Genomic DNA, 17,837 nt, shown 5'->3' on the forward strand with positions numbered 1-17,837 from the left:
CCTGTTCTTCAGTATAGAAGGCCAGAGTGAAGCGGAAGGATGAGGGAGAGAGGACCAGGGCATACACCTTCACCTTCTGTGATGCTCAAACATGAAATGCTGTTTTTTACCTCAGGTTTTAAGTTGGGAGTATCTAAGAAGAAATTTCTGAAGATTAACCTCTGACAGCTTAGAAACTTACTGGAATTTTTTTTCATTAAGTCAAGCTTTAGACTTCTGCTCATTAATAAATAATTTCAGAAGTTGTAGTTAAAGTGCTTACATTTATAACACTATTTCAAAGATTTAAGTCTACCCTGCAAAAGGAACTATGATTTTGCTTGGCTTCTTCCAGCCTCCATTCTCTTTCACTCCTGCACTGGAGATGTGAAAAGCATTGAATTGTTCAGCATGCTCTCCTTTCCAAATTGGAGTTTTCTCACCTAAGCATCTTTGGACTATGGACAACCCACCTCTGTGTTCTAGTAGCTGGTGATTTTTTGCCTTCCCACATTTGTACCCCTCATTTCCAGGAATGGTCAGTTAGGGCAGTTCTATCCACTTGGAGAGTGTTTTTTTTTTTTTTGGCCTTCTGAAGAGTCCTCAGGCTGTGATGAGATACTAGTAAGCAGCAAAAACAGATTACAAGAAAGCCTTCAACGTCCACAGAAAAGGACATGCATGTGTCTCCACACTTATCTGTTAAAATTTTGCATAAATTACTCATACACCCTTAACAACAACAACAGAGGTTTTTCTGAGGTGGTTTCCAAACACTTTGTTCATTAGCTTTCTAGAAACTTGCTGGATTTTGTGCTTTAGCAGAGTTGTATAACCCAATATATTCTCAGGGCATATGTAGATGTGTGCATGGGTGTATAACATAGGTATGAGTGACCTAGGCAGGTAAATCTTTCCTCTATATTCTTAAGTGTATGCCAAGTCATTTTCTATCTTCTCTAAAGGAGGTCACAGAGAACCATGACTAGCTCAAATGGAAGTCCCCAATTTTAGCACCCAATTCAATTTAGTCTATTCTTCTTGATCCCATACTTAAAGGTATTATTGATACAGCATTAAAATTAATACATATTTACAAAATGAAAGAAAAGGCCTTCAATGACCTCCTCACTAAGAGGAGAGGGGCTTTTGCCCCTGGTTCTGCACAGAGCATCTTTGACCTCCTTGTTCCTCAGGCTGTACACGATGGGGTTCAGCAGAGGAGTGATGACAGTGTAGGTCATTGAGATGAGTCTGTCCAGCCCCAGGAAACTCTGGGACTTAGGCTTCAGGTAAATGACGGAGGCACAGCCATAGTGGATGACGACCATTGTGAGGTGGGAGGCGCAGGTGTCAAAGGCCTTCTTCTGACCCTCAGCTGAAGCAATCTTGAGGATGGTGGAGATGATGAGGACATAGGAGATGAAGACCAGGCCCATGGGTAGAACAAGGACAAAAACACTGACAACAAAGTTGATAGTCTCGTTGACAGTGGTGTCTGTGCAGGCCAGCTTCAGCAGGGGTCTCATGTCACAGAAGAAGTGAGAGATGACAAAGGCATCACAGAAGGGCAGGCCAAAAACAGATGTTACCTGTACAATGGCCATACCCAGGCCAATTCCCAGGGACCCAGATGCCAACTGGATACAGGACTCTTTACCCATGATGACTGAATACTGTAGTGGGTTGCAGATGGCCACATGGCAATCATACCCCATGGCTGTGAGCAGGAAGCAGTTATTGATACTAAAGGTGAGACAGAAGAAGAGCTGAGTGGCACAGCCTTGGATAGAAATGGGATGATGAGGACTCAGGAGGCTAGAAAGCATACAGGGAATGATGGCCACAGTGTAGCAGGTCTCAGAGATGGACAGCATGCTCAGGAAAAAGTACATGGGAGTATAGAGGTGATGGTCCAGGTGAATAACAATCACAATAATGGCATTGCCAAAGAGAGTCAGCAGGTACAAAGTTGCAGGTACAAAGTTAGAAAGACGACCAAGAAACCAAGCCTGTGCTACCACCCAAAGCTGGGGCAACCTTCAAAAAGGAACTCAGTCACAGCAGTGGAGTTTGGCTTTAGCACTGAGGGAGGTCTAGGTCTAAAAGAGCTGGGCAAAGGAAAGAAATGTGTGATGATAATAATGAAAGACAGTAGGCTGGGCCAAGGCCTTCAGTAAAAGGTATGTCCATCCTCTGAACAATGCCCAAGACCTCAAGTGTCATCAGTGTTCAGCTTTTGGTCACTTGCTCAGAGCCATCACCTTCCCCCCACCCTCTTCTTTATTGCTATGGAAGTGTTACCCCAGGACCCTGGGGTTGATGGCAGAGATAGATCTGAGAAGGAAAATACAGACACATCAAAAGATAGATTTGTAGAAATAATTACCTAGCCATTGAAGAGGTGAGTCCAGGTCCAGGAAGAAGCCCAGCTCTATAGTTCCTCCTCCAACACTCTTGATTTAACCCTCTAAGCATCCAGTGAGGAACAGTGACCTAAGTGAAAGACAAAAGATACCTGAGGCTGATAACCTTTCAACACTGTCAAAATGCACTGTCAATATCAAATGTCCCATGAAGGTCCTAGAGTGGCTTCTCCTCCCCAGAACCCTAGGTCCCAGGCTTCACTTCCCTAAGCCCTGCACTAAAGTCTACTGTGATCATGAAAGACTCAAAAAGGGAGCACTTCTAGATATTCTAAGGCCATGCAGGTATTTAGCTTATTTCCTTGAATTCTAGCCAAAGGCAAGAGAGAGGCTGGAATAAGTATGAGGATATCCCTTCAAGTCGTTTCAAGTAGGGAATGGTTTTCCTAGTGTGAGAGCAAAGATAAAGCTCATTTAATCAGTGAAGGGCCAGATGTTCTATTTTTCACTTTAATTTTACATATTCCAAGTTGTGATGAGGATAGAATTGAGCTTATTCCACGTGAGCTCAGAATTGGAGACTATACTGGAACAGAGTTAACCTTGCCCTTAAACCCATATCTACTCCTGATTACCCACCATGTTTAACCATTACCTCCATTCAGGAAGCTGAGAACCATCCTAACTATCTCCCTTCCCTTTTCCATCCTGAAGACAGTGCCTCCCGAAATTCTGTCCACTCTGTCCCTTCTTCTCCATGCTTTCTACCAACACCCAACTTTCGACTACCATCATCATTCTCTATGATGACTGCAATGGTCTCCTAACTAATTCCCCTCATTTCAGTTGACCTTAGTCCAAGTCTTCCTTCCGAATGTTGTCATAACATTCTTTTTTTCCCCTCTTTTTTCCTTTAACATCTTTATTGGACTATAATTGCTTTACAATGTTGTATTAGTTTCTGCTGTATAACAAAGTGAATCAGCTATGTGCATACGTATATCCCCATATCCCCTCCCTCTTGTGTCTCCCTCCCACCCTCCTTGGTGGTTTCAAAGCACTGAGCTGATCTCCCTGTGCTATGCAGCTGCTTCCCACTAGCTATCTATTTTACATTTGGTAGTGTATATAAGTCAATGTTACTCTCCCACTTCGTCCCAGTTTCCCCTTCCCCTTCCCTGTGTCCTCAAGTCCATTCTCTACATCTGTGTCTTTATTCCTGTTTTGCCCCTAGGTTCATCAGTCAGAAAGAGAAAAACAAATACCGTATGCTAACATAACATTCTTTGAAAAAAAAAGTCTACTAATGGAGACTTCTTGCATAAATTCCTTCAGTAGCCCCTCTACATTTTAAGCATAATATTTAAACTCATTTATAAATTGAATATAGTAATACTCCACAGAGTTGCCATAAGTGTTACATGGGTTAATGTCTTTGAAGAGTTTGACATGCACTTGATACATAGGAAGCCCTTAATAAATAGTAGTTTTATTTGTACTTCTTCTTCTTCTTTTTTTTTCTTTTGGTCACGATGCACAGATCTTAGTTCCCCAACCAAGAATTGAACCTGGGCCCCTGGCAGTGAAAGTGCTGAGTCCTAACCACTGGACCACCAGGGAATTCCCTAGTACTTCTTTTTGTTTTCACATATGAACCAATTTAAATATTTAAGAGATGCAGTAGGAGATAGACAGGCTTCAGCCTAGCATTCTAGGATGTGTAAAGAAGCCTGTGATTATCCTAGCCTTGATTTTATAAATTTTCTCATTTCCCTTCCAATTGCTCATATGGACTTTTTCATACACTTTAAAAATCTTTCCTGAGGTAAACTGATCAGAACAATGCACTGCTACATGTACTATATCAACACAGGTATGAATCAGGTAGAATAAGACTTTCATTTTTGCTTCTAATCCCCTTCTTGAAGATGCCCAACATTTTACTTCTCCCTTAGATCACAGTAGCTCACCCAGATAATATATCTAAGACTAACCTTCAGTGACTTCTAGATTGCATTTTTGGATTATAAGTAATAGTTTGGAATCCACCACTATAAAATCACAGTTTTCATTATACTTGCACACTTGATTTGAAAGTCATCCAGGTTATTCTTTTTTTTTTTTTTAAATGGAGTGAGCATAGTATCCTCAGTCCCTTCTAGTCCTGTGACTGATTTTTTTTAAAATTAATTAACTTATTTTTGGCTGTGTTGGGCCTTTGTCGCTGCATGCAGGCTCTCTCTAGTGTTAAGTGGGGGCCACTCTTTGTTGTGGTGCATGGGATTGTCATTGCAGTGGCTTCTCTTGTTGTGGAGCATGGGCAGTAGGCATGTGGGTTTCAGCAGTTGTGGCACACGGGCCCTAGAGTGCAGTCTCAGTAGTTGTGGTGCACGTACTTAGTTGCTCCACAGCATGTGGGATCTTCCCGGACCAGGGCTCAAACCCGTGTTCCCTGCAATGGTAGGCAGATCCTCAACCACTGTGCCACCAGGGAAGCCCCCATCCATGTTATTCTTATAACTTAATTCCACTTTCTTGGCCAGAAGATCTTACTCATGCTGGTAGACTACAATATTTCTGTTTCCCTCCTCCTCCAGACCATTAATCAGCACTAACTGTTGACACCCTAAAAAACTGTACCCCAGCACCATAATGTGGGAGACTCTAACAGATAGGACAATCAGTAAAGGGGTGCAGAGTGGAATGGGGAAATGAAAAACATTGGCAGGGGTAGGATTACTCATCTAGGGTGTAGGAAGGAAACATGAGAGACCAAAAAATAGGGAGAGTACAGATGGACAGAAACCTCAAAATTCAGATAATGTCTTTGACTTTGGAATTTTTACTACCTTTTATTTCTTTCAAATAAATGACACCCCACCAAAAAAAAGTGAAACAAAACCTTCCCCTGACTTAATCATGGATGAATATACTATTTATATTTTTCCTCCAGTGAAGAGAGCTTATTTATCTCATCATTCTCTGGTTTTCTTGTTTGTTTGTTTCCTGTGAATAGTAAAGTTTTGCTTCAAATCCAAACAAAACCATTTTTTCAATAGTTCAATGTGTTGAATAGTCACAAAGTGTAAGTACTGTGCTAACACTAGGACAACAAAGATGACCAAGGAATAGTCCTTGTCCTCATGGAGCTTAGATATTTGAACAGCCTTTTGTAAAGGACCCAATTACAGGCCTTTGAAGTCTTATGTCCCTCTTTTCTATGTTAGTTTACAGATCCGCATTTCCAAAATCATAGAAGTCACAATATTCTCTAGGAGAGATCATGTTCCTCCTTGTATAGACATCACTGGCTGTGTGATAACTGAATATATACTATAATAAACATTCTGGCATATCAAGAAGTGAAACTCACCAAGTGACCTATTTCTTGGGTATTCTAGAGAGCTGTATTCATTCCTGAGGGTCATACTCCCCACTCTGGGAATTTGACTGCCTGCAAATTAGATATGGATTTTTATGAATAGTTATAGAATGTTTCCTAGATCATTATCAGTGCCTTTCCTGATAATTATTTAAAACCTATCAGTTATTTAAATTTAGACCACATTGTAAAAATTTGCTATTTTAGCAAATAGTCTACTTTTTTTTTTTTTAATCTGAAGGTCACTCATGTCTTACTGAGCAGAGCTATGGTTTAAGAGGAACTTCCCCTTCACTGGCGAATCTTTAGATACCTCTTGGATGCAATATATAAAAGAACTGGACAGGAAGGAAACAATGCCTATCCCAGTCTTCCAGTGTCTGAGATTAGAAGTGAAGGGCAAAGTCACATTAATTTCCTCTAGATTCTCACAGCCCCTCCTCCTGGAAGAAGCTCCTCATTGAGTCACAAAGCAGTAACTCCAGCTTGAGGTTTCTTTATGAGGTGCAAATTGTCTGTTCCAGACTCCTGGGTCTCCTTCCCAAAACAGCACTGACTGCTCCCAAGTGATCAATATCAGAAGACACAATCCAAACAGCAGAATACTTGGAGACCTTATTACTCAGTCAGCTCACTTCCTAATCCTGAGATTAATGTTTTGGAGGGAAGAGTTGCCCTGACCATTACCAGGGCTCCTTCCACCCTGCTACCCTTCCTATTCTTATAAAGTTGAAGGAAAGAACTAGCTCTCCTCCATCCCTAGAATGATGTTATAAAGACTGTAAGATGTAGATACAGCTTCTAAGTAAGAGAAGAGTTGAGGGGCAAAGATTCCAGAAAGAAAGAAAGAAAAGATATGTGGAAATGTTAGCCTGACACCCAATTCTTTGTAGTTTCCTTGAGCAACTGTAACTTGTTGTCTGTATTCTTTGGTCAAAAGACTGAAAAAATGGCAGTCTCCATATGCTTAAGGGCTATACCCTAGGCAAAAGGGTAAAGTGGAAATAAGTTAACCCTCACAAAGACTGAATCCAGCTCAATTTTACTTAATACCTATTTGTGTTAATTTGCTCTTGCTTCTCTAGAGGAAGGTAATATAATGTACAGCCTCAATTTATTTTTACAATTTACAATTTTTTTTTCATTTATAACAGAGGTAGGCAAACTACAGCCTACTGGCCCACGAGCCTACCAGTGGTTTTTGCACAGCCTGCAAGCTGTATAATGGTTTTTACATCTATAAATGATATAGAGTGTCCAGGATGTGATAAAAATACAATAAACATACCGGGAGAAAAGACCAAAAGGCTAAAGATCAAGAAGAAAAAAAAAAAAAAGCACTCAACAGAAACAGATCCATAAAAAAAATCACTGTATTAAAATTATCTGATACAACTTTAAGATAAATAGATTGTAGCAAATGCACCTAAGGTGACCCTCAATGAGTCACACCCATGTATAATACAATCCTCTCCTCTGGACTGTGGGCAGAACTGTGACTTGCCTCTACTCAAGAGAATAAAGCAAAGGTGATGGATGTCACACCCATGCTTATAATACATCTATAAAAATTCACCTCAGCAAACAGGAACAAGAGATAGTTCCTTGCTGGCTCTGAAGAAATAAGCTACCAAGTTTTGAGAGGGCTTACAAGAAGGCCATTTGGCAAGGAATGTGGACAGCCTCTAGGAACAGAGCAATCTCAGTTGGCAGCTGGTAAGAAAACACAACCTCTGTCCTATAACCACAAGGAACTAATTCTGCCAACAACCGTGTAAGCTTGGAAGAGTACCTGAGGCATATGAAACCCAGTTAAAAGGTCTAACATATGTGTAATTGGAGTTGCCCATGGATAGGAGAGGTAGAATATATCGGACACAATATATGAAGAAATCATAGCCATACGTTTTCCAAACCTGAGGAAAACATCAGATACAGATTCGAGAATCACTCTGAAATACACACAGGATATATACACATACACCTACACACAAAAGGCACATAGGCATATCATGTAAAATAACTAAAAAAAAAAGATAAAAAGTCTTTACAGTAGCTAGAGGAAAAAAGATACATTATTTTCAAGGAATAACAATAAGACTATTAAATGACTTCTTGGTAGCAATAATGGAAAACACAAATCAGTGGAATGGCATCTTCAGGGTTCTGAAAGAAAACAACTACCAAACTAGATTTCTATATTCAGGGAAAATCTCCCTCACTAAAAAAGCAAAACAAAGACATTTTTAGAAATGGAAAAAAAATGAGAGAATTCACCATCAGACCTGCATTAAGGAAATATCAAAAGGAGTTCTTCAGGTAGAAGGAAAATCTATCCTAGATGGAAACAAAAATGAAAAAAACAAAAAAAAAAACAAAATGAATTTTAAATAACAGAACAGAAAAGATAAATGCATGGGCAAGTATAAATTAGTATTATACTTAATATTATACAACAATAAATTAATGTATTATGAATTTTAAAATATTTATAGAGTTAAAATATATAACCATAACATGAAAATGGTAATAAATTAAATTAAGGCTTCATATAGTCTTTGCATTGTCCTTGAAATGTAATTCTAAAATAACCATTAAAATGATGTAAAGGGGGGCTTCCCTGGTGGCACAGTGGTTGAGAGTCCGCCTGCCGATGCAGGGGACACGGGTTTGTGCCCCGGTCCGGGAAGATCGCACATGCCGCGGAGCAGCTAGGCCCGTGAGCCACGGCTGCTGAGCCTGTGCGTCCGGAGACTGTGCTCCGCAATGGGAGAGGCCACAACAGTGAGAGGCCCACATACTGCAAAAAAAAAAAAAAAAAATGATATAAAGGTAACAAACAAAAAAGGCAAGAAATAATAAAAAGGCTTGATTACTCCAAAATAAAAAGATGAGAGGAAAGGTAGTCACAAAAAAAACTGGGAAAAAAGAATATGAATCCTAACATGGTATATTTAAACCCAAATATATCAGTAATTTCATTAAATTTAAAATGTAAATTTCATTAAATGTAAAGTAATAATCCAATTAGTAGACATAGATTGTCAGATGGATAGGAAAACAAAGTTTTGTTAAGAAGAGGCGTACCTTAATTATCAGGATACAGAACGATTGAAAACAAAAGAATAAAAAAAAATATGATATAAACAATAACTAAAAGAAAGTAATTGTTTTATGTTAATATCAGCCAAAGAAGATTTCAATTTTTAAAAAAATTTTGAGGTCTTTTGTGGCCTGATATACAGTCTAGTCTGGAGAGTGTTCTACATACTCTTGAAAAGAAGATGTACTCTGATCTTTTTGTAGGGAGTTTTACATAAATGTCAGTTAGGTCAAGCTGGTTAATAATGACTGTTGTTCAAGTATTCTATATCTTTACAGGTCCTCTGTTTAGTTGTTCTATAAAGCACTGAAATTGAATTATTGAGTTCTCCAGCTATAATTGTTGAATTACCTATCTCTTTTCATTCTGTCATTTTTGCTTCATGGATTTTGGGGCTCTGTCGTCAGGTATACATTTATAATTTCATATCTTCCTAACATATTGACCTTTTATCATAATTAAATATATTTCTCTGTCTCTTGCAATATTCTTATCTGAAAGTCTATGTTGTTTGAAATTAACATAGCCACTTTAGCTCTCTTATGGCTACTGTTTGCGTGATAGGTCCAGTTACAAGCTTTTACTTTCAAGTATTTGTGTCTTTGATTCTAAAGTGTATCTCCTATAGACAGCACATAGTTGGATCTTGCTTTTTTAAATACAATATGACAATTTTCCCCTTTAATCAGAGGATTTAATGCATTCACTTTTAATGTAATTAATAATATGACTGAATTAATGTCTTCCATTTTGCTATTTGTTTTCTATGTTTCATGTCTTTTTCATTCTTGTTTCCTTTTACTGCCTTTTCTGTTAAAATATTTTTATTGTACCATATTAATTCCTCTGTTGATGTTATAGTTAAATTTTTTAGCGACTGTTCTATGCATATTTAAATTATCACAATCTAGTTCAGGTTAATACTGATTTGATTTCAAAGACATATAGCAATTTAACTTCAGTATGACTCCATTTCCTCCTCTCTCTCCTTTGTGCTATTATCGCCATATGCATTACGTTTTTATTTTTTATAAATCCAAAAATACAGTATTATAATTATATAACTGTTTTAAACAATGTTATGTTTTTTAAAAAGAAACTAAAAGAAGAAAATAGAAATGCATATATATAAACAGACACACACATACATACAGTCCTTTATAATTACCTACCTATGTTACATAGGTAGCATTTCCAGTTTTCTTCATTCTTCCCTGTGGATATGAGTTATTGTCAATTGTCATGTCCTTTCAGCTTGAAGAACTTCCTCTTGTATTTCTTGTATAGTAAGTCTGTTAGCAACAAATAATGTCAATCTTTGTTTACCTGAGTTCATCTTTATTTTGCCTTCATTTTTGAAGGATATTGTTGCTAGATAGAATTTTTTGTTAAAAATGTATATGATGAATCAGTTTTCTCTTGTTGTTTTCAAGATTTTATCTTTGTATTTGGCTTTCAGCAGTTTGAAGTGTCTATGTATAATTCTCTTTGCATTTACCTTAAGATTTCTTGAGCTTACTGAGCCTGTTAACGTTTTTAATAAAATTTGAGATTTTAGTCATTATACATTCAAATTTGTTCTGCCCTTTTATTCCTCTTTTTCTGAGAATCCTACTACACCTGTGTTGAAAAGTTTACTTTCTTTTTTTTTAACAGGTCTCTGAGGTTCTTCATCTTTCTTCATTCCTCTGTTTTTCTGTTCTTCAGATTGGATAATTTCTATTGATTGATTTTCAAGTCCACTGATCCTGCTTCTGCTATCTCAAATCTGCCGTTTATATCATCATTTCAGTTATTATAGTCTTCATCTCTAGAATTTGCAGTTGCTTCGTTTTTAATGGCTTCTACTTCCTTTTTGAGATTTACTACTTGTGGACTCACTACCATATTTTTCTTTTAATTCTTTGAACATAATTTCCTTTAGTTCTTTGAAAGTATTGTAAAATAAGTTTTCATCACTCTGTAGCCTTCCTTAAAGGAACCTGAATCTATTTGCCAGGATGACTGAATATAAGGGATATATTTTGGGGAGAATACTGGCCACTATCTCTGAACTGACATTATCCTCTCGATAGCAAACACAGTTTAGCATGGAAAGTCATGAAGGTCAAGTAAAAAATGGAATTCAGGCCTGAATTCATTTCACAGTAGGGCCATTGATTCCCAAACACAATCTGGCTTATTTCCCCATTTTCAAATATATTATTAAATAGACATGCTTGGCAACATATTGCACATCTGCTACTTCAACCCATTTTCTGAGTAAGCCATGATGCTGTCAATTTTGAGCGGGCCTAGAACAAGAGAAGTTTCCTAAGTTGGTCCAAGGTATAGTGCAAGCAACTCTATCACTAAAGCCTTATGACCCCAAGGATACAATGTACTCAAAGAGAGTCAAGTTTTTATAGAGATTGAGATGTATGTGTTTCCAATATTTATTTGTGGCAGTACCACAGGGTCTGTCCTCAAGGGGACATGGCTACCCCTTCATTCAAGCGTTCTAGTTAGAGAACTAGGTGAGAGGCTGTGATGATTCTCCATGATGGTGAACTAAGTCAAGATTCTGTCAGACTCCAACAGGAGGATCACAGTTCAGATTCCTCAGACTTCTATAAAAAGCCATACTTTGTTTCTCTAGATTAGCATTCTTCTGAGAAATGACTCCTGAATAACTTCTGAGTCCTGGTAAAGGAAGGTCACTGGACCATGGGACCTAGGATGCCTATCATGAATTTGTCTTGTGTGTCTCAGCAAGCTAAAGCATCTCCACATCTGCCTCCCAAGTTCTAGCTCCTATGTTTCCACTAGAAAACCTCAGCAGCCTCCTAATTGACCTTTCCACTTCCAAACTTACTCTTCTTTAATTTATTTTCCACATTTCAACCAGACATTTGGAAATGCACATCTGATGGTGCTATTCACCTCCTTAAAAGTGTTGCCTGGCTCCACATCAGCCTCACAATAAGCTTGAAGTGGTACAAAACCCTGCACAATCTCCTCCCCATTACCTTCTAACTTCATCTCTCCCTCAGATTCTCTGTGCACAATTTGTCTTTCTTTCAGTTCTTGGAATGAATTATTATCATGAATCTATCAAGTTCTTCACTCATGTTTTTCTCTCTGCCTTAAATTCTTTTCCCTAACTTCACCTTGCTGACCCATACTCATCTTAAAGATTCTAGCTCAAACATCAATCCTCTGAAAAATACTGCAAGACTCCCCAGACTAGCAAAACTTGCCCTCCTTTATTATATGCTCTCATAAGACTGTGCATTTTTCCTTATAGCATTTAGTTTTGTTTATAATAATGTTTTTATTTCTGAGACTATTTGTTTGAAACCTGCCTAGTGTGCAGGCTAAGCACTGCACAGGGATACCTAATCAAGAGGGAGAGTGAAGGATAAAATGCAGCCCACAGTCCACTTGACAAGTCATATATCCTGGTATGGAGCTCCATCTATCCATTGAAGAGATGCTCTTTTACAAATTACAAAAATATACTGTATACTCACCAAGTGGTGTGCACATGGGCTGCATCTACCCAAAAGAGGCTTTTTTTTTTCTAATTTGCACAAAGATACCCAGTGGATTAGCTACAGCTCTATATGCCTCCCTCCTTGATAAGCTCCATGAGAGCAAACACCATGACTGTTTTTGTTCTGCTTGTACCTCCAATATTCAGCATACTACATGGAACACAAGTAGATGTTCATTAATATTTGCTGCTTCATTAAAAGAAGGAATACTCCTCAGGCACAGAATAATTGACATGTATTTTATTTTGCATGTTCCTTCTGGGTTCAATGGTTTTTTTAACAAAACATATTTCAGTTTCTACAATGCAAGCTGCTCTTGTGAGTCCAGTAACCAAACGCAAAATTTTGTTATACTAATTGCCCAAGTTCCCAATCAGCCCCCTGGGATAGAGCCTCAAACTCTTTTTCTGCTGTCCCTTGTGCCCTGGAATGATTCTCAAGGGGGGAAGTCCCTAGAGTCCTAGATCAGATGGATCTGGTCCTCTTTCAGGAATAAACAGAGTTCCTGGATTTGGGGTTTCAAGAGGCTTCAACTCTGCAGGAAGATCCTCTCAGGCCAGAGGATGCAATGCTCTGGACCTTAAGTTGGTCCCCACACCCTGAGCTTCCTTCTGACACTTAGGAAATGCTGGACTTCTAAGGCTTGGGATTTTCAATTTCTCCCTCATAGGCCTCTTGGAGAGAGTCCCTATCTTTGTTCTTTTTGTTTTGTTTTAAGTTCAGATGCACAGCAATTAAGAGAACTTCTCTCATCTCCTTTGCCAACTTTGCAAGAAGTGGTTGATGGTAGAAAAAAAAGGAGGAGAAGAACTGTTTTAAATTTTTCTAAGTTTCTTCCTTGTCTCATCCCAGTTTTCTGATTATTTTCTTGAACATTAGAGTTTCATACTTTTCCTGTGTTTTGCATGATGACTTTTTGAGACCAGGTGCCTATAAAGTGAACAAGAATGTCCTCATAAGTTTCATTTTAATTAATGGAAGAATCTGTTTTAAAATCATGGAGGAGAGATAGTAAATTAAAAACCTTTACAATCCCAGAGTTTTCATCTACCAGTGATGTCCCTGTTATCTTTTTCAGTGAATAAGGCTGAGGGTCATTTTTCATACAGCTGTTTTTCTTCTTCCCCTCTAAGCAGAACCTCATTCCTGAATATTCTTTCAGTAGAGTTTTGACTCAATGAAAGCATGTAGAATTTGGAGTCACACATACTGTGTTTCACAGCTGGTCTTGTCAATTACTAGATATGTGAGTCTGACAAGTAGGTTTATCCTTCCCAGCTTCAAATTATCCATCTATAAAATGGGAGTATGTATTTTATTTCCTTGTAGGGTAATTCTAAATTGTAAGTTATGCAGAGTGTCTTAATAGGCCAGCATATAGTATATTTTAATCAAATGTTCATTAGTAAATGTAATGCAAAACCTAACTCATTCAGAGTGTAAGGGCCAACTTTATTGTTCCATCAGCTTTTGAGGTCTATATGTTGCTTTGATTCCCCTTACTTATTATGCTCAATCCTGGGTCAGGTTCTTTGCCCAGCTCTCTATCCAGCAATGTTACATGGGGGCATCCAGATCACTACTTCCAGAGAAATATGCTTGACATAATCTCTATGTGTGTGTATGTGTTGTGTTTTGTGGGATGTGGATGTGAATGGGCTGACGCTGGAGTTTCTAGACAGATAGATGCTAGCCTTGCAGCAGAAGAAAACAAATAAAGGAAGTACTTGTGTTTTTCTGAGCCTTGTCCTTCCACCAGACAGTAGTAACTATGTTAAGAACTAAAAGGAAATTAGGTAATACGTATCAAACCATGTCCCTGTCTTTTCACAGAGACATCAAAACAACCCAGAACAAGATAAAGTGATTTCCTCTTTTTTTTTTTTTTTTTTTTTTGCATTACGCGGGCCTCTCACTGTTGTGGCCTCTCCCATTGAAGAGCACAGGCTCCAGACACGCAGGCCCAGCGGCCATGGCTCACAGGCCCAGGCGCTCCGCGACATGTGGGATCCTCCCGAACCGGGGCACGAACCCGTGTCCCCTGTATCGGCAGGCGGATTCTCAACCACTGCGCCACAAGGGAAGCCCCGATTTCCTCTTTTTTAAAATGTCTTCCTAGAGAAAGCTCATCAAATTCTGTGTATCAGTGTTACATGTATCAGTATCTCAGCTGAGATAAAAAGGACATCTTCCCTCCAGTATTGAGATCTTTCAAGAGCAGAGGACTCAGAGTACAAGGTAAAGAGAGCTGGGTTCCCAATTCTCTCTGCCATGAACTAAATATGTGATATTAGGCAACACCTTCATCCTTTTTGGAATTAAGCAACCTCACATTTCCTACCACATAGTTATTTTTGGGTAGTAGATGTATTATTACTTTGAAGAATAAAGGAAACTGTAAAATGCTAAAATTTTGTATAAATTTTTCTACCATCTTTTTGGAGAAAAGAGCCGTTCACCAAAAGTCAGATTAAGGATTGGAAAACTACTCCAGATGCATTATCTATGTTCCTTCTTAATGATAATGGTTTTTCATGTTTTCCTATATTGTTCTTTCATATCTTTTTTCTCTGGTAGTCTCTCAATTTCTGCAACTTAATGGGGTTAAGTGAAGATTCTGACTTCAATACTTTGTCCTGGTTTCCATGTGCCCAAGGCAGCACTGCTGTATATACCTGGCAGAGGTAGGGGTCTCCTCCTCCAGACCAGAAGTACGTCGAGAGTATTACTTCATTTATTGGTTTACATAGTTATCAAAAGCTTAAGAAATGGCAAATACTGGGCTAGGTTCTGGGTATGTGGAAATGGACTAAGTATGATCTCTGTCATCAAAAAATCTTACAATGTAGTTGAAAAGTTAGATAATAAATAAATTTCAACTGAATGTGATGTGCCATCATATGAGAATGAAAAATGCCAACAGAACCAAGACAGGAGGTATACTTAGATAGAAAGAAGGTGATAAGAATGACCTCAAGGGAGGCTTAAAAAAAATTAAACCTATCCTCCACCCCACTGCCTAAGTAGTACATATTCATCATGGACACTTTGAAAATTTCAGGAGATAGTAGAAATTCACCCAGAGTTATACCATGCAGAATCACGCACTACTAACGTTTCGATGATCTCTATTTAGCTTTCTCTGTATTCATACTTTGATAATTCTGCATATACCATACCATATCCTGCTTTTTAACCTATTATTTCCCATTGAATTAAATTTTTTTCATATGCATCATTTAAAAGCTGAACAATATATTTTTAAAGAATAATACATTAGTATTAGTCTCTGTTTACAACTGACACATATATTCATTTCTATATTCTTAGTCTTTTTCCTGTACATACATATCCACATTTATGTGGGTATATATCTTTGCTTTTCATTACAATATTGGGATCATATGACCTTTATTATTTTGCAACATTTCTTCCATTTAACAATATCAATAACACTTTTCTTGATTATAACACTAAAATTTTTATTGTAAAATATGGTGCATTTAAACGTGCGTTAAAACAAATGCACATTTTAAGAAAAATAACAAAACAAATACCTAGGTACCCTCTGCCGAAGCTAAGAAACAGAACATCACCATAAAGCCAGAAGCCTCACATATGCTCCTTTCAAATACTTCAAATACTTTCAAGTACTTCAAATATATGCCAAATAGTCACTATCATGAATTTTAGGTTACAGAATTTCCATGTTTTAAATTTCCCATGTTTTTAAAGAATATACTGCTTTACAGAACATATTTATTTCTAAACTATATATTATTTAATCTTGCCTTCTTTTGAACATTAAATAAATGGAATACACACACAAACATATGTATACAATCTTTGATTTGCTTCTATTATCCAACATTATGATTTTGAGATTCATCCGTGTTGATTCATGAAAATGTAATTAGTACCTTTAATGATCTTTAACAGAAGTCAGCAAACTTTTTCTGTAAAGGATCAGTTAGTAAATATTTTAGTCTCCGCAGGCCATACAGTCTTTGTTGCCACTATTTAACTCTACTATTTTAGTGCAAAAGCAGTCACACATAATACATAAAAAATGGGTGTGACTGTGTTTTAATAAGGTTTTATTTATAAGCACAGCTGGCCTATGGGCTGTAGTTTGCCCACCCCAGCTTTATAATTAATTCATTCAATGCTCTATAATACTTCCTTGTAATAATTTACTTCAATTTAAATGTCCTTTCTGCTTTTGAAAAACATGGTTTGTTTCAGTTTTATTTTTCTATAATAAACAAACTTGCTTTAATCTTCTTGCCTGTGATTCTTTAGTTTTTCTGGGTTAAATATCGAATGGTAGAATTGCATAGGATATGTTCATTTTCAGCTTTGACAGGTAATTTCTACCTGTTTTCCAAAAATAATTTTATCAGTTCACATTCCCTTCAACAGGGAACTGGAGCTTCCATTACTCTATATCTGTGATAGTTTTGATTTTTTGCAATCTGATAAGTGTGAAATGGTCTGTGGTCTTAGCTTGTGGTCTGTGGTCTTATTTTTCCCTGGCTATTAATGATGTTAAAAATCTGTTCACATGCCAGTTGTATTTCCTCTCATATAAAATTCCTGTTTTTTTTTTAAACTATCATTATATTAAGCTGATCTTTTTGGTTTTTAGATGTTCCAGATATCATTATTTTATCTGTTATTTCATTGTAAATGTTTTTCTGGTTTCTACCTTTTTCTTTTCTTGTAACTTATTTTGAAAAATAGAAGTTAATTTTCATGGAATAAAATTTATCATTATTTTCTTTTATGTTTTATATCTTCTACTATCCCAAATTTAAAAAATATTCTCATATATTATCTTCTAGACATTTCATAGGATGTTTTGTTCATTTCCTTTTAATACATTTGAAACTGATTTTTTTTTAAATGCTGTAAGCTAATCTAATTTCATTTTTTCCCATATGGATAAACCAACTATTCTAGGACCATTAATTGATGACTCTGTGCTTTCCACCAATCTGCAATGCCAGCTCTGGTGCAAAGAGTTTCCATATACCAGAACTCCATTTTTTGCCCATTGGTGTGACCACTTACCCCTGTGACAATACCATACCTTCTTAATTCCTATAGCCTTATAATAAGTAATGGTATTGTAAAGGCAACCCTCTCTACTTCTTCTTCTCCTTTAAGAGTGTTTTGGCTTCTCTTGGATCTTTGTACTTCCATATAAATTTTAGGATCAGTTGTCAATCTAACAACCAACCAACCAAAAACAATCCATTTGGAATTCTGATTGAATTGTACAGAATTCAGAGTATGAATTCATGGATTTTTGATTAATTGGAATCTTCATAATGTTAGATCTTCCAATTCATAAGCATTGTGTATCACACCATTCATTTCAGTCTTCTTTAGTGTTCATTATTAAGGTTTTATAATTTTCTTAATAAAGGTCTTCATTCTTAGGTATTTTCTATTTTTAAGCTATTATA

At 37.2% G+C, this 17,837-nt stretch overlaps 1 protein-coding gene across 1 annotated transcript; it reads right to left on the bottom strand.

Moving 5' to 3' along the window:
• Positions 1–1,061: 1,061 nt before the first annotated feature.
• Positions 1,062–11,851, bottom strand: LOC116764202 (olfactory receptor 10J4-like). Its single transcript, XM_032652608.1, is given in 4 exon segments — positions 1,062–1,952; positions 1,955–2,090; positions 2,369–2,475; positions 11,753–11,851. Coding segments are annotated over 4 exon segments (1,233 nt in total).
• Positions 11,852–17,837: the final 5,986 nt, after the last annotated feature.

Source organism: Phocoena sinus, chromosome 1 (genome assembly GCF_008692025.1).
Source record: "Phocoena sinus isolate mPhoSin1 chromosome 1, mPhoSin1.pri, whole genome shotgun sequence".
NCBI lineage: Eukaryota > Metazoa > Chordata > Mammalia > Artiodactyla > Phocoenidae > Phocoena > Phocoena sinus.